General features: G+C 38.2%; 1 protein-coding gene across 1 annotated transcript in view; it reads left to right on the plus strand.

Annotated features, from left to right (window-relative positions):
* Positions 1-27,374, plus strand: part of LOC149140250 (uncharacterized) — a 150,377-nt gene that overhangs the window by 13,021 nt on the left and 109,982 nt on the right. Inside the window, exons 2-3 of the mRNA XM_089447462.1 lie at positions 24,357-24,418; positions 24,539-24,679. Coding sequence (XP_089303588.1) covers positions 24,362-24,418; positions 24,539-24,679 — 198 coding nt within the window. The 5' untranslated portion in view covers positions 24,357-24,361. The remainder of the gene's footprint in view (positions 1-24,356; positions 24,419-24,538; positions 24,680-27,374) is intronic.

The following is a 27,374-nucleotide window of genomic DNA, read 5'->3' on the forward strand; positions in this document are numbered from 1 at the left end:
TGATCACCATGTAGCTAATTTATATTACATCAAGTCTTGACTTTATTAAATTTCAATGCTTTGGCTTGTTTTATGTCGTTAGCAATTTGAGGACCATAACTTGGTTTCCTGACTTGACCTTTTGTTGATTCTTTTACTCTCCAATCTGAATTTGAACTCCATTGTTTGCAATTTTCAAGTCTATCAGTGCTCGAATTTTGCAATTTGTCCATTTCTTCCAAAATCAAACTTTGTATTTCATAATTTGCCCATTTCACCATGGAGCCATACTCTCCAAATCATAAATTTTGGTAGCCACACTTCCATGCTAGCTCATAGGCTTTGTTAAAAAACACCATCTGGGCATTTCAAAGCCATTAATTTATCATTATGAGCTTCATACACTTTCCTTTATGGGTGTTTTAGCAAACAAATAGCTTGCAAATTGTAATTTTCTCCAATTTTCACAGAGTTGATTTTGCATCACATAATTTTTGTTGTCCTTTGCTTATATAGCTATTCAAGTGTTTCTCTCTTTCACAGAGAGAGAGAGATGTAAGTATTTTTTTTGTAGAGTAATCCAACTTGAGTTTTGAAGTCATTACTTAAGAATATGTAGACTTCAAACACAAGTTTACCAATTTTTTACAATGAAGCATTTTGTCAAACACTTTGTATGCACACTATATTTTCTTCAATACAAGCCTACTGTTGTAGCCAATAGCTCTGATATAATATCGTAACATGCATAATCCCCTCTGTATTTATGTTGAAGTGATGGGATACTAAAAAATTAACTCTAAGTTGCCTTGATACAACTTTGTAATGTATACAGCTCCCTAATCAAACTGAAATCAACATTATGCTGTATAAATTATAGGAATTTTTTTTTAATAGTGCAAGTAACATTCCCCACAACAATTTTGTTGAATATCCATGTACACATTCAAACCATTTCAACACTTGAGAACATAATTTTTTATTATATATGGAATATACACAACTGGTACATGGGAAATTACAACAACATACATATCTTACCCATTATTACATTTGTTCTATGATTTTAGTTTCTTCTGTGATACTGACAATGCCAATTACATTAGTTTGATGTAGCTGAAAATTAATATACAAAACATAGACATAATTATGCCCTCTATGCTGCAATTAATTGCTGTAATTACATGAGTTTAATATATCAGGAGTGGTATTTCAGGTTACAGGAGTGGTATTTCAGGTTACTCTGTAGGGTCCAAAAGACTTGTATATAGAGTAAATTAGACAATTGTGAAAATCACCTAGTGAGAAAACAAAACAAAGAGTTACAAAAACTATTTTAGAACTGGGGGTTAGCAGATCTCCCCTGTAGGAGCCTTTTACAAAATTGTCCAAGTGATCGTAACAATAGAGTCTTTGAACATTTATACAAGAAAAATAGAGTTCCAAAGTTTTTCGAAAACCAGAATTTTATTTGTAAAACAACTCTAGTAATTCATCACCAAAATAGAGAGAATGTTAAGTCCATGACTCTTGAAAAACTTGTCCTTGGAAGGACTCTTTAATGTCACAGGTGCCTTCTTGCATCTAAAGGTTGTCTTTGGAGAGTTTATCATATTCCATATTGTTTTCCCTGTAAACAGGGGCAAAGGTAATGTGGGGAAATGAAGATTGGAGATTCTTGATATCGCTCAATAATGGCTGGAGCAGGAAGTTCTGCAACATGCATTCACCCTTTATCCTGTCGTTAGGAGAGTGTCCCCAAGGACTTGGATTTGTGATATTCCTTTTTCCATAGCTAGAATAAAGACCAACTTGAGAGTGGTGAGCCCACTATGATTATTTGCGGATTAACCAGTTTCGGCTTTAAGTCGAGGAAATGGTTATGAGAGAGGTAAGGGAGAACTCCTTGCTCACCCCTTGGGAGGGTCTCCTTGAGAGGCTCCATTGAAGAAACTCTTAAGGGATTTGGGTGTTGATGTTTATGTCAGCCCTTCAAGCACATTGGGGGTTTAGGTAAACCAAGGGAAGGCTTTTGATATGTTGAGCCCTTGGGAAGTGCACTTAAATGGCAAAAGTTGGATTTGTTTTTGAACAATTTTGTGTTTCTTCCTAACCAGACTTCCCAGGCCAACGTTGGGGTTAGGGCCTTGAAAGCTATTGTGTCCTTATCTTTGTACCCTTGTTTTATGGGCTGCTTTGATTATGTCTCCTTTCCTTTTGCATTTTAATCTTCTAAGACCTTCAATTTTCTTCTATATCTACTGTGTGAATTTTGAAGGGACGTGATAAGTTAAGATAAGCATTTATTTCCAAATCCTTTTGATATAAGTATCATTTGCTTGGGCCCTAGAAGCAAGTCTCAAGCAACATTTGCTTGGGCCTTGGAAGTAAGTCCCAACTTATATATTTGCTATTTAAAAGAAGCAACATAAATATTTTGGCTTTGTTTGGGCATATGTATTTTCATAGTGATTTTTGCCACTAGATCATAAGCTCCTTAAAGCCTTCCATGGCCATAGTTGTGATTTTTGCCACTGGATCACAAGCTTGTTGAAGCCTTAAATGGCCATAATCTTATATCCAATTCTAGTCTTGTAGCTTGTCGAGGGATTCATGAACTACATGAGTTTGTCCTCCTTGTTCATATAGATGCTGCATATGTTTAGATTGTCTAAGTAGGAGTTCGTGGTCTTAGTGTTGTTCTCGTTAAGTTTGAGATCTCCCTAGGAGAGGCATTTGGGTGCTTGGAGTTAAAAGCTTGACATCTAGCAATATGCCTAAGGGTATAATAGCTTTTCAATTTCAGATCATTGTTAATAGGTATAGAAGTTTGTGATTGTTTTCACTTCCAACCCAAGGGTCAAGGCTATCAAGGACCTTGCCCCTTTCTTGAACTTCTAGATTAGCCAATTTCCAATGATTGGAAAAGCTTTGCTTGTGGAAAATAACAGAATAGTTCAAGGTGATTTTGTTCGGGAATTGGATCTAGTCTTCAATGAATATGGGCTATGATACTTCTCATTTATTGTTTGTGCCCAGAGGCCTTGGCCTTGGATGAGCCTCTAGAAATTCTTGTTCACTAGGGCTTTGGCAAAATGAAAGAGGTTTTATAGTCCCAATCCTCTATGACTTTTTAGGATGGGTATGTTTTTCTAGGAGACTAAAGCCATTTCTTTCTTCTCCTTGTCTCTTGACTAGACGAAATGATAACATAATTGATGAACTTCTTTGAGAATCCCTTCTAGTATCCAAGCCAGTAACATCCAATAGATCCAGTGACTTTTGCTGAGAGGATTGTAGTCCTCAAGTAGACCAAGTTGGAGCTTGTTGTAGTACAGGTTGGAGCCTAGTTTCAAATCAAAGATTGGAGTCTTCATCTAGGGTTAGAGCCTTGAAGGAATTATTAGATTATTGTTGTAAAAGAGGATTGGAGTCCTTGTCATTATTGTTAGTAAAATTATTCTTTTATTGTATATTTTTGTGTTATAGTTTAATCAGTGATATTAACTGGCATAAAATAACAATTGTAAAATAAATACTGATTCACCACCCCTTTCAATATTTCCAATAATTGGTATCAGAGCCAGTGCCTTCAGTCACAACCTAACAACTAGGAGGTAGATCCTAAGAACACAAATGGAAAAGTCAAGGAAGAAAGCTTCCAAACCTTCTGAAGATGTCTCCTCCTTAGTCAAGAAATCAAAGGACATTCAGATGTGCAAAGCACCCATGTTGAATGGAACAAATTTTGAAATATGGAAGAGAAGAATGGAGACCTTTTTGTTGATCGTAAGATGTGAAGTATGGGAAGCAATTGTTATCGAAGATACAACCACAAGAGAATTCAATACAAAGGCAATGAGTACCATTCTAAGTGGCTTACCAGATCTTATAAAAGTCAAAATGAAGAAATGCTCATCAACAAAAGAGCTTTGGGAGAATCTTCAAGATCTTCACTCAAAAGGTTTTTTACTCATGACCTCAGATTTAGAAGATGTTGGACAAGAACACAAAGACGATCAAGAGTCAACGGAGATAGATGAAGTCACCAATTGCATAAAAGAGGACGACCATGCAGAGAATTCTCAAGTAGTAGTTGAAGTAGACCTCAAGGCAAAACTTGTGGCTGCTCTAGAAGAGTTTAGCATATCAAGTACAAGAAAGAGACAAGAATCTCAACAAGCTTAAGGCATAATTGTCTCAAAATGAGAAGAGACATAATGAAGAAGTCACTTTTTTGACAACTCGGTTAAAAGGAGAAAAAATTGAAGGAATTTTAACAAGTCATCTCAAACAAAGATTTGAGGATTTGAGTCAATTTGAAGAAAAAATTGCTCAACATGAAAAAAAAAGTAAACTCCCTAAATGTTTAACTAGAGGAAGCAAAGAGAACATAACAAATAATGAAGATCCGACTGACAAGAAACAAGAAGGTTGTGGAAGGCTTGAAGAAGAGATTGTTTCCTTAAGAAATGAAGTCGACAAGTTATCTAAGAGTTTGAAGAGTTCTCAAGTCTTGGATGACATCCTAAGTCATCAAAGATCACCACTTGACAAATTTAGTCTTGGATATGCAGGTGAGCCTTCTAGCAAAAGTGATGCAAACCCTAAAGCATCAAAGAACAAGAATATGGAGAAGCTTGAAAGTTGTGTTATTGCCCTTGGTTCCAGTAGAAGCAAGGAGAGGAGTCAAATTAACATTGGAAGAACTTATGCTCCAAGAAGATATGATGCTGTAAAAAATACAAGTAGCAATGAATATCATCAAAGAATCTCAAGGCATGAAAACTTCAGAAGTGCACCAAGACAATCCTTATCTTCTAGGCATCAAACTATATTGTTTGGTCATTGTTACTTTTGTACAAATTTTGGGCACATGGCAAAAGATTGCAGGGCATATAACAAAGGCATTTATGAGGACTCCTATTAGTTCGCCAGAAGTAAAATTGCAAGAAGATATTGCAATGTGTTCACCAACAGAAATTATGCTTCCTCATACAAGTTCAGAATTGAATGCTCCAAATGCCATGTCATGTTCCTTTTTTTGGTTTCCATTACGACATGGTCAGGATGGACTTCCAAGGTTGGAGGCAAGTAGGTCACTAGAGCTTATTTACTCTATTAGTGGGCCCAGGGGCTTTTGAAGGGGTTTTGAAGAGTTTCTATGAGGTTTGATGGCATTCACTTGGTATATTCCATCATCCACACAATTTGCTTTTCGTTCCAGTGCATTCTGACAACTTTCAAAGAATATAGTTATTAATGGGTTTGATTCAATTAATTACGCTTAAGGTGGCATTTTGAGAGGAATACTTTACAAAACACCTTAGCTTAATAACTCGTTGGAATTAGGATGAGATCTACAAGATGGAATGGTTAAAAGTTAGTTTTAGTGGCGTGAGGAGGCATGGTGGCCAATTTATCATTTTCCCACATTAAAAAGATATTTTAATTGAATTAAAAAAGAGGGAAATGTGCTCAGTGATTAAAATAATAATAAAATAGGAAGTTCTAGAGGGGTACATCAGATCTATAAAAAGAGGAGGAGGAGGCCATTACATGACATTTTGGTTTGTTGATATTTTCTGTTGATGAGGTTTGGAGAACCTAGTTCCTAGCTTCTATAGCCCCAAGACAAAACCCCTTGGGTTTGCTAGTGGGTGTTGGACGAAAACCCAACACTCTTCAAGAGATTTTATTCATTTTAATAAAATAATATCATGGTGCTTCAGTCGAGTTTTAGAGAGAGCAGTTTTGCAGTAGCAGGTTTGCAACAGTCTTTTCGTCGTGCCATCTACATCATTGCCAGGGCCATTCATCATTTGGGTCAGAGATCTTTCTCTGGGTTTTGCAACGCTTGCTTGGCAAGCTCTGGTTCCACTATTCTTTCATGTTGATGTACTCTCTCCAGTGGATTAATAAAATGGCTCAATGATTTTATTTGCTTTAATTTGTGCATCAAAATGTTGGTTGTGTGTTTATGTGCGATTATTTTGTTGTTCAAATTCATTTATGGTATCTACAGTCAAAATCTCCATTAGGAATGTTACAATGGTATCAGAGCTGGTGTTCTTGCCAGCCTGAGGGTTTAATTGCAGATTGTTCAAGTGTTTATATTAAAGGTGCCAAAATTATTCCTCAAAAAAGCCGGATTGGATTCTTTTATTTGCCAGAGAAATTTGCCCTAGGCGTTAGCTATTCTACAAATCTTTGTTGCAAAATGCTGAGCAAATTTCTTGTGAGTTTGTCGTGTGCTTAATAATCATTCTACGATTTGTATGGGGACCACATTAGTTAAAGCGTCCAATATCATTTTGGAGCTGTATGTTTATGAAGTGAACAAAGTTCGTCTTTCATGTTAAATACTCCAGAAGACTTGGAATATGTCAATCTCTGTTGAGATACAATATTATATATTAAATGTATGAATAAGAATGATGATACAATTGGGAATGAGGGTTTTGTATATATAACTAGTAAGTACCTTTTCACGAAGAGTCATGTTTGTAGAGACATGCCTCTTTGTTTAACTAATTACTATTTAATTACATATTATTATGATTTTTATTTATTATCTATATTGATTATTTTTACATAAATTATGTTTATAACATTGCTTTTCCTTTCAAAAAGCTTTGTTCTCAAAGCTTGTTAATGAAAGGATTTGATCGCTTTTTTTGCTACGAATGTCTTCTCGTCTCGGGACAATCATCTTGTTGATACAAGTTGATATGATCCTTGGAGTGACATAAAATTGTCGCACGGAGGAAGGATCTGACCATCCTAAATTAACTTTCTGTAGAATTTTCTAATCACTTGAATTTTGTGGTGAATAGTTATCATAGGATTGAATTTTACAAACTTTAGTATTCTCTGGAACATACATCTATTGCTTGTGTTTTGAGTGATACTCGTACATAGATTGATTGGAAAGTTTGCTCTTGTGATTTAGATGTTGATAAATAGCTTTTTTGGTTGGACTTTCCATTATCATTTTGGCAGCTTTTTGATTGCCTTCTGGTTTTTCCATTGTTGAGTTGGCATCGTCATTCGGAATTTCCATTGTTTGAACTGCAACATCTGCATAAGTTCGAACTTTCTTTGGTTTCTCATCATCTTGAGTTATGCTATTGAAGGAATCATTATTTATTCTTTTATTTTCAACTTGAACTATTACATCTAACGACATCGATATTTCCTTTGTGAGAAATTCTTCTAATTTGTAGTTTAATGATTTCTTATCATTTTTAAGTTTCTTAATTTGAATGAGTAGACTCTAATTATGATTTTTGAGATGTAAGAGTTCCTCATTTTTTGAGTCAACTTTATTTTGGCATTCAAGCTTTTCGTCTTTTAAACACTTGATTTGTTTTAATAATTTTTTATTAAGTTTTTTAATTGTAAATTTTCTTCTTCTTTATTTAATAAGCTTTCGTTGAGCTTTTTGTCAAAACTTTCTTTTTCTTTTTCTAACTTTTGCTTCTTAGTTTTACACTTTTTGACTTGAGTAAGTAGTTTTTGGATATGATATTTTAAATGAGAATTTTCGTCATTTTTATTGGATATGGCCTTCTCAAGCTCTTTTTTCTTCTCCGATAGTGAGTTTTGATTTCTTTGAGGTATTAATTTCATAACATCTTTAAAATCTTCTAATGATGACATTACCGATTTTGACTTCATTGTCATGTCCCTAAATGTGATCATCTTTCTCTTATAAGAAAACATCAAAACTTTTTTCTCTATGTTTAACTTGAACGCACCCCAAGGTTGACCAAGAATTATGTCCAACTCTATTATACACATAGTTACAATACGGAAGTGAGATATGTACTCGTAATGATCTATTGTCACATGTAAATCACTAATTCCATACTTTTTTTGGCCACAAATATATTTTCTTTCACCAATACTTGGCTCTTGAATTAATAATTGTTTTGCCAAGTTAATATTGATGTAATTTTCCATGTTGCTTGTGTTGATAGCGATATTAATTTTTTTTTTCTTGGTACTTCTTTCCAATTTAAATAATTTGCAATTCATAACGGAAAGACCATTGTAGGAAAATTTCCCTCCTGCATGCGATAAAGTGGTGGCAGTCGAGCGGTGTTTCAATAGCGAATGGTGGTATGAGACAGACACAGAAAGAGGTGTTGACGACTGCAGGAAGTAGGTGGTTGCGGGTGTTGATGGTGACAAAGAGGTAGATTTGCGTGGTGGGGCTCCCATTGTATACAATGGTTGTGATAATGTTGGTTGTTGGAAATGATAGGGTGGCAATTTGGCAGTGGTGCGGAAGGTAAATGCTTCCTTTTTTATTTTTATTATCATTATTTTTTTTTTTTTAATGGCCAAAGGCCAATTGGCAAATTGGAGAACCTGCAAAAGCTTATAGCAAAATGCTTCAATGACAACGAAGTTGACGAATTTCGATGGTCAAAGACTTCGATAGGAGAACGAGTTTCATGCAGTGGTGAAGCAGCCAAAAGATCGAATTGCTCTAATACCAAATGAAGTGAACAAAGTTTGTCCGTCACGTTAAATACTCCAGAAAACATGGAATATGTCGATCTCCATTAAGATACAAGATTATATATTAAATGTATGAATGAGAATGATGATACAATTGGGAATGAGGGTACTATGTATATAGCCAGTGAGTACCCTTTCACGAAGAGTCATGTCTGTAGAAACATGCCTCTTTGTTTAATTAATTATTATTTAATTACATATTATTATGGTTGTTATTTATTATCTATACTTATTATTTTTACATACATTATGTTCAACAATTTCTTTTGATGGGGGCACCTGGTAAGGCCAAAGTAATTCATGGTTGCCGTCAATTGAGAGACACATCATCACAATGGTAATAAGCGGTGGAGAATGAGCTAAAATTGTTTTTGAAAGAGCCGCAGGAATGGATTCCACCCAAATGCATGTGATTCCATCGGAAAGGTTGGAGTTTTAGCGCTTATAGGATGGCAACTGTTGTTGCAAGGCCGATTTCATTATCGTGACAACCTAGGAACAGATCTTTGAGAGCGGCCATTTCAAAGTCGTTGCTGTGCAATTAGTAAAAATATAGTGCGTTTTGGCACTTGGTCGAATTATTCATAAGGGTCGAACCTAATTTTGAAGCGTTGATTCTTATTTTCCGTCTGGGGAGGAATTCAGGAGCTCTGAGAAATTACAATCGAAAGAACTGCCATTTTGCAGGCGGGGAGCCCGATTACAACATGACCACGATTGGAGAGGGAAGGTGACGAAATATTTCTTTGATAGCCACAAAATAACAACGTCACAGTGAGAGCAGCATCATGAAGATGAGGCCACATCTCATCACCTATTATGCTTGTGGCAGCTAGATGCAGAGAGCTGAGCATTCGTTTTCTTTCGGCATTAGAGGCCAAATTTTCGCTGCGGTGATCGAGCCAGAATATTACAATGCCTCAGAAAATAAATTCGATCTAGGTGCATAATCGGGCAAAATACGTGTCCTGCAAGCAAGCTCGTAAGGAATTCTTGGTCCAGCGTTGACTATCGTGCAATTGGCCGAGTCATCAAACTATAAGATGCGAGCGTGAAGTATAACGTAGAGAGAGTGCAGATTGGTCGTGACTGCGCATATAACAAAAAATCAGAGGCAGAACGTAGAAGAAGTGGTTGTGGAGATCGCGAAGAAATTGGGAAGGTCGCAATTGTGTCACTATGTTCATCGTGTCCATGCATGCAACGAGGAGAATCGATTTGGTTCTGCAAGCACGGGTTTAAATAATGGTGGCTACCTACAGTCAACTGAACGTGAGGAAGATCATAATGGTTGGGCGTCAGTGTGATGCCTTCGATAGCCCGAGTCAAATGTGTTTTGATTAAGATGTTGGAGTTAAAGAAACACCTATAGCAAAGACATAGGATCCCACAGAGGCGAAGAACCAGTGTGACTTGTGCGATTCCTGCAATAAAGAGTCGAGTAACACGGGGACAGCGGAGCGTCACCAACATCGGCGTTAAAACTTGGGCTTCATTGTCCACGAGAAAGCCAGCGTGTTCGTGGTCGGTCCAAGGGGCAAAGACGCAGCGATTAGACAATGATGGAGTGGCGTGATTGGTCAACGCATTGACCGGTGAATGCCTATAGCTGAGCGTAAGGATCCGCTTGCTGGGTGATCATTATGCCAAAGGAGTTCTAGGGAGCAGTTATTATGAAGATGCGAGTGCTGGCCTGGTAATTAATGCGTGAGCCATTTCTGGAAAGAGGTTGCTGGAAGAAGGGCTGATATACTTATTGCTGTGCGCACAATTCCAACGACGGTGTGAAGAAAAGGTTGTAGTACATGGAGACAGAACCTATGCAATTTAATATCGCTAAACCAGTGATCTATTACAGAGTGATAGTACGGGCAACCTGTAGTGGTGTGAAGCCAATTGGAGCCTGTGCGTATGAGAATATGTGCTGAGCTCTGTTAGTGACTGTTTCATATTACATTGGGAGCCATTTACTACAGAACAGTTAGAAGACCGATTTCTCATATTCTAGGGGACTGGCTAATTATTCAATGAGCAAGTTACTGGCGATCAAGTATACTTCTCAAACAAATGCTGGAGCGTTGCTTCTAATGATCAGTGCCTAAAAATATGCACTCTTTGTTAGTTGCCATCTAATTTCCAGGTTCAACTTTCCAGTATATACGTTCTCTGTGCATTTCCTTTCCTAAAGGTGTTATTTCCTTATATCAGCACTGAGCAGTAAGCCAATTTTTGAGTTTATTATAAGTAATGTGTCTATTTAAGGTCTGATGGTGCATATTAAGTCTATGAATAAATGATTCTGGGCATGAAATTTATGAAAATCGCCTACAGTAGTCACAGTTAACTATTTATAATTTGACAAGAGGCCTTGATGAAAACTCTAAATACGCCCTCAGAAATTTGTTGAAATATTGAATTTTGATTGGAAGAAATCCCACAGTTTCAACACCTTTGACTATGAGTACACTGTTAGAGGTTGAGAGAATGGTCCAGAAAACCAAGTGGGACAACAAACCTTTCACCAGAAAGGTCCATAATATGCTCCAACAAAAGCATCCAAGGGACTTACGGAAGAAAAAAGAAGTGGGGAATTGGCTTTTCGTACTTGGGGCAGATTTAAAGGCTGGAAGATCATTAGATGACCTCACATTGGAAGAGCTGGAATCCTATCTTTCCAAGGTGGGTCAATCTGATTGGAGTTTAAATTGGGCTCTGGAACCAGCTATGCTTGCATTGGTACAAGCCAAATTCTTGGAGCATCCAGGAGAAAAAGCCAAACTTATCATTGCATCCTGTTTCAACAATATTTTGAGGATAGTAGCACCCTTTCCTCCCTATAATGATGATTTCATGAAGAGGGCCTTTCAATTGATTGCAGAATACTATTTAGGACTGCATGACACCCAGAGCTCAAACTTTGATAGGAGGCTCACAATCTTAGACACCACGGCCAAAATCAGATCCTATGTAGTCATGCTTGATCTAGAACAGGATGATCTAATCCTTCAGATGTGCCAATTCTTCTTCACCAACAATCATAGAGCATCACCTTGAGGAGGTAAGAGCCAACATGCAAGATATCTTATCTTCATTATTAGCTGAAGGTGACATCATCCGCAAGCAACTGCAGACCAAATTGTCAGCCATTTGGAGAAGCATAGGTTGTCTCACTAGCTGCCTATGAGCTAGCTAAAAGGGTGGTTCAGCAAAACATGAGGTTCTTTAGAAAGCAGCTAAACCAGGAGGAGTTGTGGAGGATTTGTGGTGACTAGCCAGGCAGCAGGAATGAGTTGAGGAGAAAAGGTCTTTGCTTCATTTGCAAGGAACCTTGGACACTTGACCACTTGTGCATGAGTAACACCGAGGAAGATCAGGAGGAGATTCCTTTTGGCTTTCAGGATGAGGATTCTTCTTTTATAGTTGAGTCCTTGGTTTCTTAGAAGGACACCTTTGAGGAGCATGAACAATCATGGGGAGTTGTTGATAGCAGCTCAGGGATGCAGCCGTGTTTGCTAGAGGAGATTGATGAGCAATAAATTGTTTCCATTCAGCATGAGTAGCACATAGTTGAGCATAGTATGCATGATGAGTCATCTTTGTAGAGTCAGCTAGTGGCTCATGTTGGGTCCATGATGGATGAGGATGAGCATATGTCCTTGGGGAAAACCATTGGTGAGGAGCATGCAAATGTATAGACAACCACCAAGGAGGTAGTATTTGAAGACATTGTTCATCAGAAGGCGTTGGGACCTGACAGGACAGTTTTACAGGTGTCAAGTGGACTGATGGAGCATGGAGTTTCCGGTCAGATGAGTGAGGCTCTTTTGGAGATAATGGTGCATCCATCTTTGGGTCTACCCATTGATAAGTTGTAGGTAGATGGAGTGGCAGCTAGCAAAACTGTAGTATTTCTAGACAACAACTTTCTCTAGGAGTACATAGACAAGGTGTGCAGGACAGGTTGCCCACTTATAGGGAGAGAGGTAGGGATTCCTAGGCATATTTGGTTGATTGGTTGGGCAGAGCTACATGAGTTGAGCATTGTGCAACACAATGGATTCATGCCATATATAGGTGCACATGCATTTGATCCTTCCCACGAGATGGATTGGCGGAAGAACATAAGTTGGTATCCTATTGGTGGCACGATATTCTCAGTCGAGAGCATAATGTAGCAGGTACCCTTAGACACAAGGAGTACTACATACTCTAGTTGGTGGTGGGAGGTGGGCCAACAAATTTCTAGCATTTCAGGCATGCATCTACATAGTAGGACTGAGCTTGGCCTATGCCAAGGGTTGGATTGGAGAGAGGTAATGAGTTGGTACACAGTTGATGGGGTGGCATTCATAGTCAGAGCTATAGCACAACAAGAGACATGGAGCATTGATGCTTGTTCTTGGTGGCATTGGATGACAGGTTCAGTTAGAGATTGGTTTGGGATTTGGGCATTGAGGCGTCCATTCATGGTGGGTTGACACAGAGGCATAACATCACCCAATGGTTTGTATAGGATCCAGACATTGGGTCTCAGTTGCATTGAGCCACCAAACTGGTCCACAGGTTTGGATTGCTTGAGGGCAAGCAATCTTGGGGTGAGGATTTGTCATGTTCCTTTTTTTTTCGTTTCCCTTACAACATGGTCAAGATGGACTTTCAAGGTTGGAAGCAGTTAGGTCACAAGAACTGGTTTACTCTATCAATGGGCCCAGGGGCTTTTGGAGGGGATTTGAGGAGTGTTTATGAGGTCCACTGGCATTTGCTTGGTATATTCCATCATTCGAATAGTTTGCCTTTCGTTCTAGTGCATTTCAACAACTTTCAAAAATAGAGTTATTAATGGGCCTGACTCAATTAATTACGCTTAAGGTGGCATTCTGGTAGGAATACTTGACATAACACTTTAGTGTAATAACTCGTTGGAATCAGAACGAGAAGATCTATAGGATGGAATGGTTAGAAGTGAGTTTAAGTGGCTTGAGGAGGCATGGTGGCTAATATACCATTTTTCCACATAAAAAGGATAGTTTAATTGAATTAAAAAAGAGGGAAATGTGCTCAATGATTAAAATAATAATAAAATAGGAGGTTCTAGAGGGGTCCATCAGATCTATAAAAAGAGTAGGAGGAGGCCATTGGAGGACATCTTGGATTGTTGATATTTTCTGTTGATGAGGTTATGAGAACCTAGCTCCTAAGTTACCGGGATTTGGATACGAATATGGATTTGGATTTGCTAGATTTTTGAAAATCAAAGATCCAGATACAACAAGGATACGCGAAATACAAAAAATATAATAATATTCTTAAATTAAAAAAAATTGTATACAAATTTAATATTTTGATGTTAATAAATTTAATATATAATTTGATATTTTAATTATTATAATATTTTATTGTAACGTATAGAAAGTGTAACATTATAATAATTATTATATTTTAATGTAACATGAAACTAGTAAATTTGACTTAGCATTTAGGTGGCATATGTATTTTATTGTTGAAGGGCACCTTTGTCATATTTAAATGTAATACGCTCTGTAATAATTTTTTAATACGCTCTATAATTACAATATTCTCGAGTCTCTCTTCTATGTCGGTCGACAGAACACGTGGAACAAAACAAGAACTGGCACACCGTAAGGGCAACACAGAGCACAACAATGACACACCGTAAGGTTAAGGTAAAGGAGGTAGGACAAATAGATAAGGTAGGTAGCTAGGAAGGTGGGCAGACAGGTAAGGTTTGGGCTTGGCTCTTTCTCAACACATCCATGCCCGGAGTAGAGATTTGAGGCGGACAGGTAAGGTAGGCAGGCAGGTGGGCAAGCGTACAGGTAATATAGGTAGGTAAGCGGGTGGATGTACACCTCTATGGGCGACAGAAACGATTTTAAAAAGCCCAAATTTGTTTGCTAAATACAAGATTCGTTTCTTCAACACTGGATCTGTTTCCAAAAATTACTGATTCGCCATGTCACCATTTCAAGGATGGATCTAGGCGGATTCGGATTGGATTTGTGGATCTTGGACCCCTAGGGATCAGATCTAGTAACTTAGCCTAGTTCCTAGCTTTTATAGCCGCAAGACAGACACCCTTGGGTTTGCTAGTGGACGTTGGACGAAAACCCAATGCTCTTGAGGAGATTTCACTCAAAAATCTCATGATGCTTCATTAGAGTTTTGGAGAGAGCAATTTTGCAGTAGTAATCTTTTCGTCAGGCAATCTACATCATTGTTAGGGTCATTTAGCATTTGGGTTAGAGATCTTTCTCTAGGTTTTGCTCTGCTTGCTTGGCAAACTCAGGTTCTACTATTCCTTCATGTTGATGTACTTTTTCCAATGGATTAATAAGATGGCTCAGTGATTTTATTGGCGTTTATTTGTGCATCAAATAGCTGGTTGTGTGTTTATTTGTGATTATTTTGCTGTTCAAGTTCATTTCTGGTAGCTACTGTCAAATTTTCCATTAGGAATATTACATGCCATAATGTTGAGCATATAGCTTGAGATTGCAACTTGAAATGAGTTTTTAGACAAACGAGAAAATCATCATCAACGAAACATGAAAAAAGAGTCACAAAGGTCTGGAGAAGGAAGCATGTTGAACTTGAAAGGAACATGTTGAATGTGCCTTGAATGTTCAAGGAATCAATCCTTGTTGATCAAATTTGGGCGTCATAGGCAAAAATAATGTTCCACCAAGGTTTTGCTTATTAGTAAGAGGAAGATCATGCATACTGTCAGGGGGAGCTGTCCTTGATGAAGTTAGGGGGAGCACAATTCAAAGAATGGTTACTTAAATATTGTCTCACAAGATCAGCACTACGACAGGGGGAGCAACATGATGATGGGGGAGCAACATAAAGATAAGGGAAGCACTTAATGAAGAAAACACTATTAGGAAAAGCACCCTATCTGCCATTGATGTTAAAGGGGGAGAAAACACTGAAAGGGGAAGAATATTGCCATCATTGACAGAAGGGGAGATTGTTGAAAATTGAAATATTGTCATTGATGGCAAAGGGATCTAAGCTATGATCAAGGACAAGCATGTTTGACCAAGGAATCATTTTGCTGTTAAGGAGTTGTTGTAGTGGCTACAACCACTCTCCAAATTTTTTCCTTAGCTTCGTTTTGGAGCCTCTCTACCAACTTTTCACAACAGCTTGTCTTGCTTCGTCAAGTTCACAAGCTTTAGTGTTTTCCTTGCACAAAGGCAGTTTGTCGTTCACAGCTTGATGCATTCCCCTCACAAGTTGATTATTCGGACTTGGTCCAGCTGTAGGCTGAGTAGCCCCCCAAAGAAATTGCGCAATTCTGGAGGGCAACCAGCCTTACCTCCAGAAATTGCAATCCTGATTGGCAGCTTGTTGGGCTCCAGAATTGCGCAATTTTGGCAGTCAACACTCAAAGTGAAAATTGCGCAATTTTCCCCAGCAGGGCTGCTTAGCCTAGAATTTGTGCAAATCTGGGCAGCAGTCAGTTGCTTTGCCCAGAAATTGTGCAAATCTCCTGGGCAACCAGCCCAACTCCCAACCAGAAATGCACATTTTCTACCAATAGTCGAACAACCTCTTGCATGTGCAGCTGAGTTGACCGATTCCCTATGAGACCAAGCAAAACAGACTTGCATGCATGGGCTGCTTCTCCCAAGGCATCATGTAAAGGCATTCCTTGTTTCAGGGATCTATCTTTGGCAGTTGGAGGTCACATGCAAGGATTATTTCGAAAACCTCCCACAAAGTGTCGCTTTCCCTAGATTTGTGGCATGCGTGTCACAACTTCGATGTTATCAAAACTCATCAACTGGACGCTGCAGAGATCATTCCTCACATCAGCCTTGTAGCTCTGACATCCTACATCACATCTAGGAGCTGTCGGCACACTCAACTCAGTTGTTTTTGGGTAAGCTCGCTTTCCATGCCTTGTGTTGCATTTTTGTCGCTTTTTGTGTTTTCGCTTATGTCAATACTGTTTGCTTGATTTCTTTGAATGCTTGCTATCGTTTACATGTGTACTAGCTTGTCCTAGCACTGTTTTAGTTTTCGTTGACATCTCATTGCTGTCTCATGCATGAAATTGTTTTTCAGAAACGGTTGCCGATTTGGTGACTCGCTTCACCCACATGCATGTTGTTCCGTTTTCTGAACCTGTCATTCACCATTTGCATGCATGATCATTCACTTATGCTTACACTCAGTATCACCATGCGTTCACATTCACATTCGTGTTCAGTTGCCTGTCGGCGAGTCTGGCCAACCTTGGCTCGAACTCTTCCTCACCAGACAACATTATGCAATCTTGAGAGGGAAGGCTTTGCCTTCCTCTCTAAAAATGCGCATTTCTGCCCAGAAACTGTTCCCCAGGCTTGCTTTATGCAATCCTGAGGGACAATGACTGCTGGCCCAGAAAATTGCGCAATGCAGTGACTAAGCCTGTAGCCATTGCCAGCTGAGATTGCGCATTGCGCAATTCCAACAGTCAGCAGCCAGATTGGACTATGCATTGCGCAGTTCCAACAGTCAGTTAGTATCCCAGTAGCCCAGACTGTGCCTTGCGCAGTCTTGGTAGTCAGACCCCCGACTTCCAGGCCGAAATCGCGCAACCTTCATGATCAGTCACACAGGTATGTTGCAAGTCAGTTCTCAAGTTCATTTTGGTTTTCGACTAACAGATTGCTTGCCATGAGTGTTTCCATGTCTCTAGGTATTGCAGGTGTTCATCTGCCTCTCAGTAGTGCAGGTACAATGGTTTCCAAGAGAGTAGAGACGAAGACACTGTTCAAAGCACACTTGGAGATGCAGTCGATCAAATGTCTGAGCTTGCCTACTCATGGAGATATCAAGTTATTCGTAGACAAGGAAATCAAGATATGACAACAACAACATCACAATGAGCAACATCATGAACAATAGTTGAAGGCAGCATACCGAATGCAACGAATGCAAGAGGAAGGTTGCTGATAACACAGAGGCAGAATAAAGTTGCAAGCTTAAGCAAATCCACTGATGATGAAAGCAACTTTGGAGACTCAGGTTATGAGGTGACAACGTGACATGAAGATCGTGTGAAGACAGAGAATGGAACAAAGAAGGAGTTGCATGTGTTGAAACAACTTAAGGAAGAACATGAAGCTACACAGACAAATGAATGAGTTGCAGCAGGAACAGGAACAATAATGGGCGCAACATGCACTCGTGAATGAAACTGTGCCCGTACAAGTTATAGATCCATCCCAACAACTGGCACGCAACAGACATGGTGAGCATTGTTGTTGATCACATTCAAGGGATTCAACAACATGCATGCCGTTGTCCGCACGCATGCGATCCAACCCATTCAGCACACTCACCAAGGCGAAGACAAGAAGCAAGTCCAATTGGTGATGAACATGTACTTCGGCAAGTTGATGCGCATGACCACCAGCACACACTTAAAGATCAGCACGGACACTATGCAGCAGTGTGTTGCCGGTTCAACCACACCTAAGAAGACCATGCGCATGTTTGTAGATGAATTGGATGAAGGAGTCGAACCAATGCACTGGTTGCAATAGAGGCAAGAGTTCGCTTCAGCAAGATGTCACCATGGGGTGCATGCACACCATCATGGACAACCAAGCTTGGCATTAGCTCACCACCTTCACCATCACAAGCATGTCAAAGAGTTGGCCTCATCACAATAGATCGAGTGTCAGTGATGTCTTGCATGGCTTGCTCAAGCCATTTTTCGTCTCACATGGGAACATGTGCATTGTAATGTAACAGCATGTCAAGTATAAGTCAAGAGTCGATAGTTGGATGTAACAATCATAGAGTAGACGAAGAGTCATGAGAGTAGATGAACGGTCATAAAGGGGAATGTCAAGGGTCACCCCACCCTTTGCTATAAATAGAACCTCATAACTCATTGTAGAGGCTTTTGGTCAGCCAAGCTTCTGATAAGACTGTCTTGGAGAGAGCTTGGACAGTATGGTAACGCGCCTTGGCTTCTCCACTGCACGGAGCTAGTTCATCTCTTTGGAGGAGCAGGTGGATGTGGTTGTAACGTTCCACTATTGGAGCTAGCAGGTGTACATGAATGTATTGTATGACTAGAACTTACACTTTTTTATATAATAAGAGCCAACACATTTCATGCATATGTTGTATTGTATTCCAACTGTCTTGTTTACTCTAAATGGCATATATATTTGCTTTCTTACGCATGCATGTATGGATTGTTCTGTATGAGTATGTATGAATCTTTTGAAATGTGTTGATTGGTTTAACCATCACTTTGGATTGCCAGTTGACTTGCTTTCCAGGTTGTGATGTATCTTTGCTCGTGTGTTCCCTTCCCATATGAGTACTGTTACAGGTTGCCAAGGGGCGCACTCATCTCAACCCACATGTGTTAGAACCAATGTTTTTAAAACCGGAACCGGTGACTAGACCGGTCCACCTAATGAATCGGTTTACCGACCAGAACCGGTCTAACTAGGACTAGTTTGGTCTAAACGAACCGGTTTTAGAAAAATACATTAAATAATTAATGTTTAATGAAAAAAAAAACTATTTTTAAGATTTAAAACCATGATTCCAGTCAATAGAGACAAAATATGCAAAGATTGCTCATTTATATACATATCATCGACAAAATACATAAGCAATGAGGCTCTAAATGGCCTCTAGAGTGCAAAAACAAAGCCTACAAATTATGGGGCCACTGGCCTACTACAAGACTCAAGTCTACATATATGATAATAGTATAATAGTGATCAACATTATCACTGGAAACTTTTCATGAGTCATCATGATCAAACTCAGTTGGTTGAGTCTTGACTCCCAAACTTTGCAGTCACAAACTTCTCTATTGGTTCAGCGACTTGAGTCTCAAACTTCTAAAGGTATTCTGCCCTATTATTTCATTTGGTGCTCCACATGACTTTACATGGCCTCCTACCCTAGCCAAGTGTTGCTTGAACCTGTTAATACCCCCTCCTTGAATGGATTTTTGGCAATATTTGCAGATCATTTTGCCATCAATCATATCACAATGAGCCCATGCAATATCTCTGGCTTTTCGAGTCATGATGACTACTACTTAGCTTAAACTCTGTTGTTCCACTGCTCCAGAAAAACTCAACACTCTCCAAGCTCCTAAGAAAACTCACAAACACTCCAAATGAGATGTGTGAGACAAATGAGAGGGAGAGGGACCTCTTAAAGGCTTGGAGAGGGTGTTTTTGGAGGGAAAGCACCCTTAGTTTCCGTCCAAAACCCCTAAAACACAATAGAAAAGTTGCTTTTTCATTTGATGGTGGGCGTGCCTCCTAAACCGGCCGGTTAGGACCCGTTTTTTGCAAAAAAAGGAGAAATGCCCACCCTGACTGGGTTTTTTGGCCGGTTTCGACCGGTTGGCTTGCTAACTGGCTAGTTAGACCGGTAACTGGTTAGCAAGGCTGGTTTCGAAAACTATGGTTAGAACCTTACTGCAACGGTTACACCCTTGCTACCAACAGGGTTATCTTACTTGCCTCTGTTCGAAATCGCGGTCGAGGCATTGCTATATGACCCATCGCTGGGACTCTTACACCAAACGTTCTGAGGTCTAATTGGGACTTCTTACTGGGGATATCCACTTGACATGTTGGCAGGTCCAGCACCGTCAACAAGAGCCCAACATGAGTGTGCAATGTGATCAAGAAATCTAAGGAAGAAGAATTGCTATAGGTGCATATGTTTCCTTGAGTTAGATGGACTGTGTTCCAAACCTAATATAGATTCTCTTACTAAGTAGTATAATCTAGCATCTTTATTTATAGATTTACTTCAAATAAATAGTTTTGATGAAATACAAAGATTGTCAATAGTTGCATTGGAAAATCTATCTGCATACTCGAAGACACTTTCAAAACTTGTAGAGGTGGTCTTTGTGCAAATTTGTTTGGGCGACTAATTTCCCCTTCTAAGCCAACTAGTCTTTGTCCAGTTCATCATGGGACCTGTTCATCCAAAAATGCCCCTGTATAAGTCACACTTTTTCAAATAATATGTGTGCCCTTTCCAACTATAAGTCGACTCTTGTAATTTATCTAAATAAATATTAAAAATTATGCACAGGTCAGCCTACCTGTTCATGTTGGCCCTTCACCCCAAAAGACATGATGTTTCATGAACTATCAAACAAGTATAAATTGACATGAATGTTCCTCCACTCCACCAAGCAACTCGGTTGAAAAATACAGAGGAAAAAGCTCGAATCTGAGGTTGAAAATAGGAAGTTTACAATTCATAAATATAGGAGTTGAAGCAAGCAAACAAGTCAAGGTTTTATGATTTTCTGTTGGGTAATTTCTGTGATTTTTCTTGGCTCTCTAGAGCATAACCTCAGCCTCTGTACAGTGAAATTTTGGCACTATTGCAAGGCTATCTTCAGCCCTGAATTTTGGCTGTGGGAAATTATTTTCGGCCCTTGTGGAACGTTGTATTTGGCCCTGAAATCCCTGCAACTTCAGCCCTGTAGAAGCCTGCAACCTCAGTTATGTGACAAGCCTGTAATTCGTCCTAGTCTGTAAATTACACTTTTGGACCTGTAACAGAAGGGTTGGACCTGTGACTGTGGCATATCTCAGTTCTATGACATCTCATTTTCAGATCTGTGCTCTATATTTATCTCAAATTTGTGACAGTCTTGCAGAATGATCAAAGCTTATTGAGGACAGTGTTCAGAAATTTGTCATCCTTTGGGAGCAGTCCATTGGGCATCGTTTTGGAGCAGCTTGGTGACAGATTTGAAGTCTGGAGACTGTATTGACATCAATTGAAGGAAGACCATTAAATTGCCTTGTGACACCATTGAGAAAAGTATAGCAAAATAGAGTTGTTTTGGAAGATTACCTTGAAGACTTGTTTGTGAGGACTCTTTTGGAGCAATCTTAGAGCATACATCCTTGCCCTTGGAGCTTTGACTTTGAAGGTGTCTTTCAATCATATTGGAGACTATCTTGAGCATCTTGCATGCTTGTTGATGAAGCATCATTAGTTGGAGCATTAGAGCAATAATATTGAGTATTTGTTGAAGAGGCTTGTGGAAGCATCCTTGAGACACTTTATGGAGACATGATGCATGATTGAAAGGCCCAATGAAGTAGCTATGTAGAAGACTGCTTGGGTGACCTGAAGATTCTTCAATCTTGGAGACACCTACTAGAATCGCTGGTGTTGACCTTCATCTTTGGAGCTGAATTGAAGAATTGTTGAAGATCTCTTGCAGCAGGTTTTGAAGATTTGAGATCTTGTTGAAGCAATCCCCAGAGCATTGTTGAAGCCTATTGAAGACATTTGTTGAAGGATCACTGAAGACTCTCTTGTTGCCTTGGTTGAAAACATTCTTGGAGAGATGCTTTGAGAACCTTGTGGAGATGACATTTAGGACTTGTTAAAGATGTTTTGGAAGTCTTGAAGAAGCACTGAAATTACTTCGAAAATTGAAGCAGATTGAGAGGGTTGGAGCCTTGTGGAAAACCAGGTTGGTGCCTGAATTTGGTGAGAGGAGGTATCAAAACCAAATTATTGGACAATTATTAGTCCCCACCAAGTCAGAAGTTCAAATCTCATGGGTAGGGGTTGAGGATGGCAGCCACCTTTGGGAGGTTGAAAGTATCCTAAGTGGCATCCAAGCTCGACTTGACTTCACACAGTCTCGGTGATAGCAGCCCATTGGTCGGCATTTCGTTCTTCCGTCCAACCTAGTTTGATATATATATATATATATATTATATATATATATATATATATATATATATATATATATAAGATGCATTGACTCTTGTGATGGTGTATTTATATGCATCGACTCTTGTGATGGTATACTTATATACACTGACATCTCATGTGGTAAATGGGTGTGCATTATTTTTTATTTGTTACAGTTGTGAATTCATAAACAACTCTAGTGAGGTGTCCTTGCAAGTGGGGGTTATGGGCAACAAAATAAGGGTACATTGTTCAGAGGGTTTATTGAACCTACGTATCAGGTTTGACTAGGCTGACCTTAACTATACTTAATAATGCAATAAAAGAAAAAAGAATTTGACTTTATCCATAATTCCCAACATTGTGAACATCCCGATTTTTTCACGAAATCACGATTTCTTGGCCTAGCCAATGTTTGCCATTTTTACTGATATTTTGATGGTATCTTAGATGTTTGCAGATTTTTACTCACATTTTCCCTATTTTTACTATTTTTTGGTTTGCCCGACCCTTATCGATTTTATCCCGATGATGATGTTTGCAACATTGATAATTACAAATAATAATGATATTTGAGTTGTGATCTTGTATACAGATTATACTAATATCTATATCATGGGGTTTCTTTACAAGTATTCAATTTTATCCCGATGATGATGTTTGCAACATTGATAATTACAAATAATAATGATACTTAAGTTGTGATCTTCTATACAGATTATACTAATATCTCTATCATGGGGTTTTATTACAAATATATTGGCAACTCTTACATATTGAGTTTAAACATTGTGTTGCTCAAGAGAAGACTATAGAATTTTTTACTGATAATCTCAGTGAATATATTTGATAAAGTTTTTGTTGTAATTTCGGTGTTTGTTCCACATCTTTACCATTAAAGCGGGGTGAGAGAGAATATTAGTTTAGTTGTCATCATTTGCTTTATGTATATAGCTTCGCGTTTTTAAGGTAGTGTTGAATAAAGTAACTCGAGATGAAATATATTTAGTCACATGTGCTTTGCTAATTGCCGAATGTTGGTTTCTACTACAATCCATCCGTTTGATGAGACATGACTCGTATCTTATTTCAGATAATGAATAATTCAATCAACACTCTCTGTCTCTGCAACATGGCTATACTGCGTGCTTGTGTGTGCACATATTTTTATATACATTGCGGGATGGAATATATAGTTTTGAGAAGCATGCTTCTATTATTTGGAGTTGATATTGACATTCTAGAATATGAATTTAGAATTTTATGAGGTGAACACGACCTAATGATATCTACAACATGTGTTATATATCATGATTTTCGTCGTATATGAATTTGTTATTAGTTCATTGAGAAGATCCAAGTCTTCTTTTGCGGTACCTCATATATTTTCCTAATAATTTTCCTTAATCTTCATACGTTTTATAGTATTGTAATCTAGACAAATAAAATACAGAAATGAAGTCTCTATCTATTTTTTAATATTTAAGACTGGTTTTAGTAATTTTTTTTTCATTTATTTGTAGTCCTTGAACTCTTTCTTCTAAAAACCGCGGGCTGTACTCTTATTGCCTTGGAACCTAGCCCTCTAGCTCTCATCGCTAACCTGGGGTTACATTGGATTAGATAATTGTCAACCTTCAAGAAAAGGTTTCCATTTTCACATGTTTAACGTCAGGGGTTTTGGTCTATAACATATACTTGACTAGTTTTACTTCCCGTGCCTAATCATGTTTTTAGTTCAACGCTGTTCATGATGCGACTAGTTACATTTATCCATCAGTTTTTCAAAATTTTCGATTAACTATTTTATTTGGCATATAACGAATTTCACAACAATATCAAATTTATTACTGTTCTACATCATTCGTGTTGCATAAGAGATCACAAAAATTTATTCGTGGATGGTGATCATTGATATCTTAGGAAAATTCCATACATATAAAAATTTTATTCGTGGATGTGATCATTGATATCTTAGGAAAATTCCATACATATAAAACATTTTGTCACCGGTTTTTTTTACAATTGATGTAGATTTATTTTTCAACCATGCTAAATAAAGCCAATGTAAAATTAATCTCGTTTTTTTGTCACTTTGTTTGTAGAGGCAATGGCAAATGAAATGCTTCTCTCTTTAGTAGAGCTTGTAAGATGCACAAAGTCCAAGGTAAGCAACTCCTTTACTCATAATGATAAAATTTGAACTTTTACGTATTTTGAGTAGCATACATCTTTTTTCCTAGTTCTAATAGATTTCTTCTCAAATCTATTTGTATTTGAGCTACAGGAGATGTGTAAATCAGGGGTGGACGGCATCCTTGGTCCACAGTTTGAATTGCATGTTTTGTCCAACCAACTACCTAGTGTGTTGGAGGGCCTTTTGCAGGCACTCAATAATGCAGCTCTTTCTAGTTCAGATGCTTTTGAGGTATATGATATTTAATCTTTATGTTTATTACTTTTGCCATTGTAATTCTTGTGAATGACTTTGAAATTTATATTTATTGTACATATAATTGGAGAAATGTAAACATCAAATCATTTTAGAAAATGTTCACTGTTTAATATGATTCTGTTTTAGGATACAACTTTTAAAACTTCATGAAATTTAGATATAGTAACTTGTTGAGAGATTCCAAAGTTATACAAGGGAATATATAGTTAACACTTATAATCGGACGTAGAGCTTGGGATCATCCCCAAATAAAGTGAAAATGGAAATTTTACCATATATGAAGTTTGCCAATCAATCTTAGGCTACGTATGTATGGTCTACTTGTCTATGTTTTGAAAACACCCCATGTGATGCAACTTGGAACCCTTATTTCATTTCTATTTTTCTTTTATCATCTCTATGGCTGATAAGCTTAAGGACAACTTATGCACAAAATTTTTCTTTCCTATCTTTTGTAGTAAATGTGAATTTTAGCATGAGTGCCTAGTTTTCGCAAATTTGTGTGCAAACTATTTGAAAGACAATTTGGTGCTTCTGTTCCTTGATTAATATGAAAACTTGTAGGCGTGGCCAAGCCTTGCATGGGGAGCCTTTATGCCATACATCAACATCTACATTAATGGGTTAAAATCTGAAATATTGAAGCTTGTTACAAATGTGCATGTGTCTTCGTGCAAACATATTTAGGTGCAATTTATTAGCGGTAGTCTTCACAGGTTTGAAGGATAATTTTCTTACAATTTGGAAGGGCTTCACCTTGATATTATGGCCAATTTATTCTTAGGGCTTTACAATTTTTATTTAGTTTATCAGCACATGGGAATTTATTTTGATCTCTAGTGCTAGATTCTTGAAGAAAGTGGTGGCTGATTGTAGGTAGAGTCTATAACTCAGCAAGCCAAAATTCAGTTGAACATTGGGAGCAAAAGGTTTGAATTTTTTTTATACTTAAAATGCTATTCAAAATGCCCAATTTAAAGCAATGTAAATGGGTGGTTAGAAATTTTGTCATAATTGAGTTCTTGTGGTGTAAATCAAATTCTCTAGTAGCAACTTGAAAATAACAATGGATAATTGTTGCTAATGCTATCACGAAGATTGGTAAATGTATGTGTCAAGGGAATTTATTTATGCCAAGAGTGTTGATTGAAGGTAGCAAGGAGATCTAACAAGGATATGTTGATGATTTTTGGTGATGTTAAATTTGTCCTAGACACCTACCTCGGCTACATGACACTAGCTTATCGAGCTCTAAATTGTCGCCATCACGAGTCTGAGAGAAAAGATTTTAGTTTTAGACATTTGATGGTTTCTCTAACTTTGGAATTAAGCAATGGTGTTTTTGATATGCACTTATGCATGAACAAAACATATTACAAATATAAACATAAACACATAGATGTAGCAAAAAAATTCTTCATTTCATTAATATCAAAGAATTGAAAGATGCTTACATACATAATGGAAATAAACTAGCTCAGGCGATGGTAGCTTATCTCTGAGAAGAGATGTGGCAGTTACTGTGAAAATTTCATCTATCACAACAACTGGAAATTATTTTCTTAATTGTTAATTTATTTAACAATTTATTTGTTGTCTTATACGACAAATACCAAATAACTCACGCTGTGATTTTCACAAATAAACTGCGGAAAAATAATAGCGTTGGAAACTGAGAAATCCCAACACGAATAGAAATTACGTAGTTATTTTTGGACAATTGTCCCCAGAAAAGCCCAACTTGGGAAAACCAGTGCTGTAGTTGAGGGTTTTATTATTATGCAACAGTGAAATTCTGAGTACAATCTATGGATGCCCAACTGGCAATCCAAACAGTAAGTATTTGACATAAATAATTAGAGAGAAAATTCTTTCACCCCACTAGCAATCTCGACACTGGCTTCTCTAGAAAACTAGCTGTCCAAACCTCAACGTAGACCCTCTGCGCTGCCTCTCACATGTGTGGCTCGAATCTGCCTCTAAGCAAACCATCTAGCCTGTCTCTTTTGTTGGAAGTGACTCTCTGGCCCTCTGCAAGACTTTCTTGGCCTCTGGAAATTGAATCGTCCTCCTCCCCAGCTAAATCAAACTGCTTTGTTTCAACTACTGCACTGTCCTTGCACTGCGTCTGTCTGGATCACTTCTGTCACTTGCTGCTGCCTCTTCGGATTTGGAAAACTTCCTTTGGATCACTGTCCCCGCCCTTCGCTCTTTGTGCTTCAATCCCTAGCTTTCTTGCAACTGCTGATGCTCTCTGGAAATCGATCTGCAAAGGAAATTGAACTGCTGAAGTGTGTTCTCCAAGTGCCCATCGACTTCTTCTTATAATCTTTTGTTGGAGCACGGACGACCAAGATTAAAACTTAATCAAAGGCTAGAATCATATTGAAGTCTATTCATGTGAGTTTCTAGAGAATTCTCACCTTGACTTAATTAGTTTTGATTAATTAACCAGTTTCCCTAAGTTTAGACTTAACAAACATTAAAAAAATCCACTTAAGTCATCTCTAGGTGGAATTTCCAGAAACAATTTTTGGGTTTTGGAGATCTCATGCATTCTATCCTCTCCACCAAATTTCGTGGCTAGAACACATCCAATGCTACAAAAACTAACACTCCCTTTTAGCGAGGACCGTGTTCTAGTGCCGCAAACCTTGCCACAACACTT

This window comes from Pinus tabuliformis, chromosome X (assembly GCF_031772625.1).
Source record: "Pinus tabuliformis cultivar Carrire ecotype Pingquan chromosome X, CPIR1, whole genome shotgun sequence".
In the NCBI taxonomy this organism is placed as follows: Eukaryota; Viridiplantae; Streptophyta; class Pinopsida; order Pinales; family Pinaceae; genus Pinus; species Pinus tabuliformis.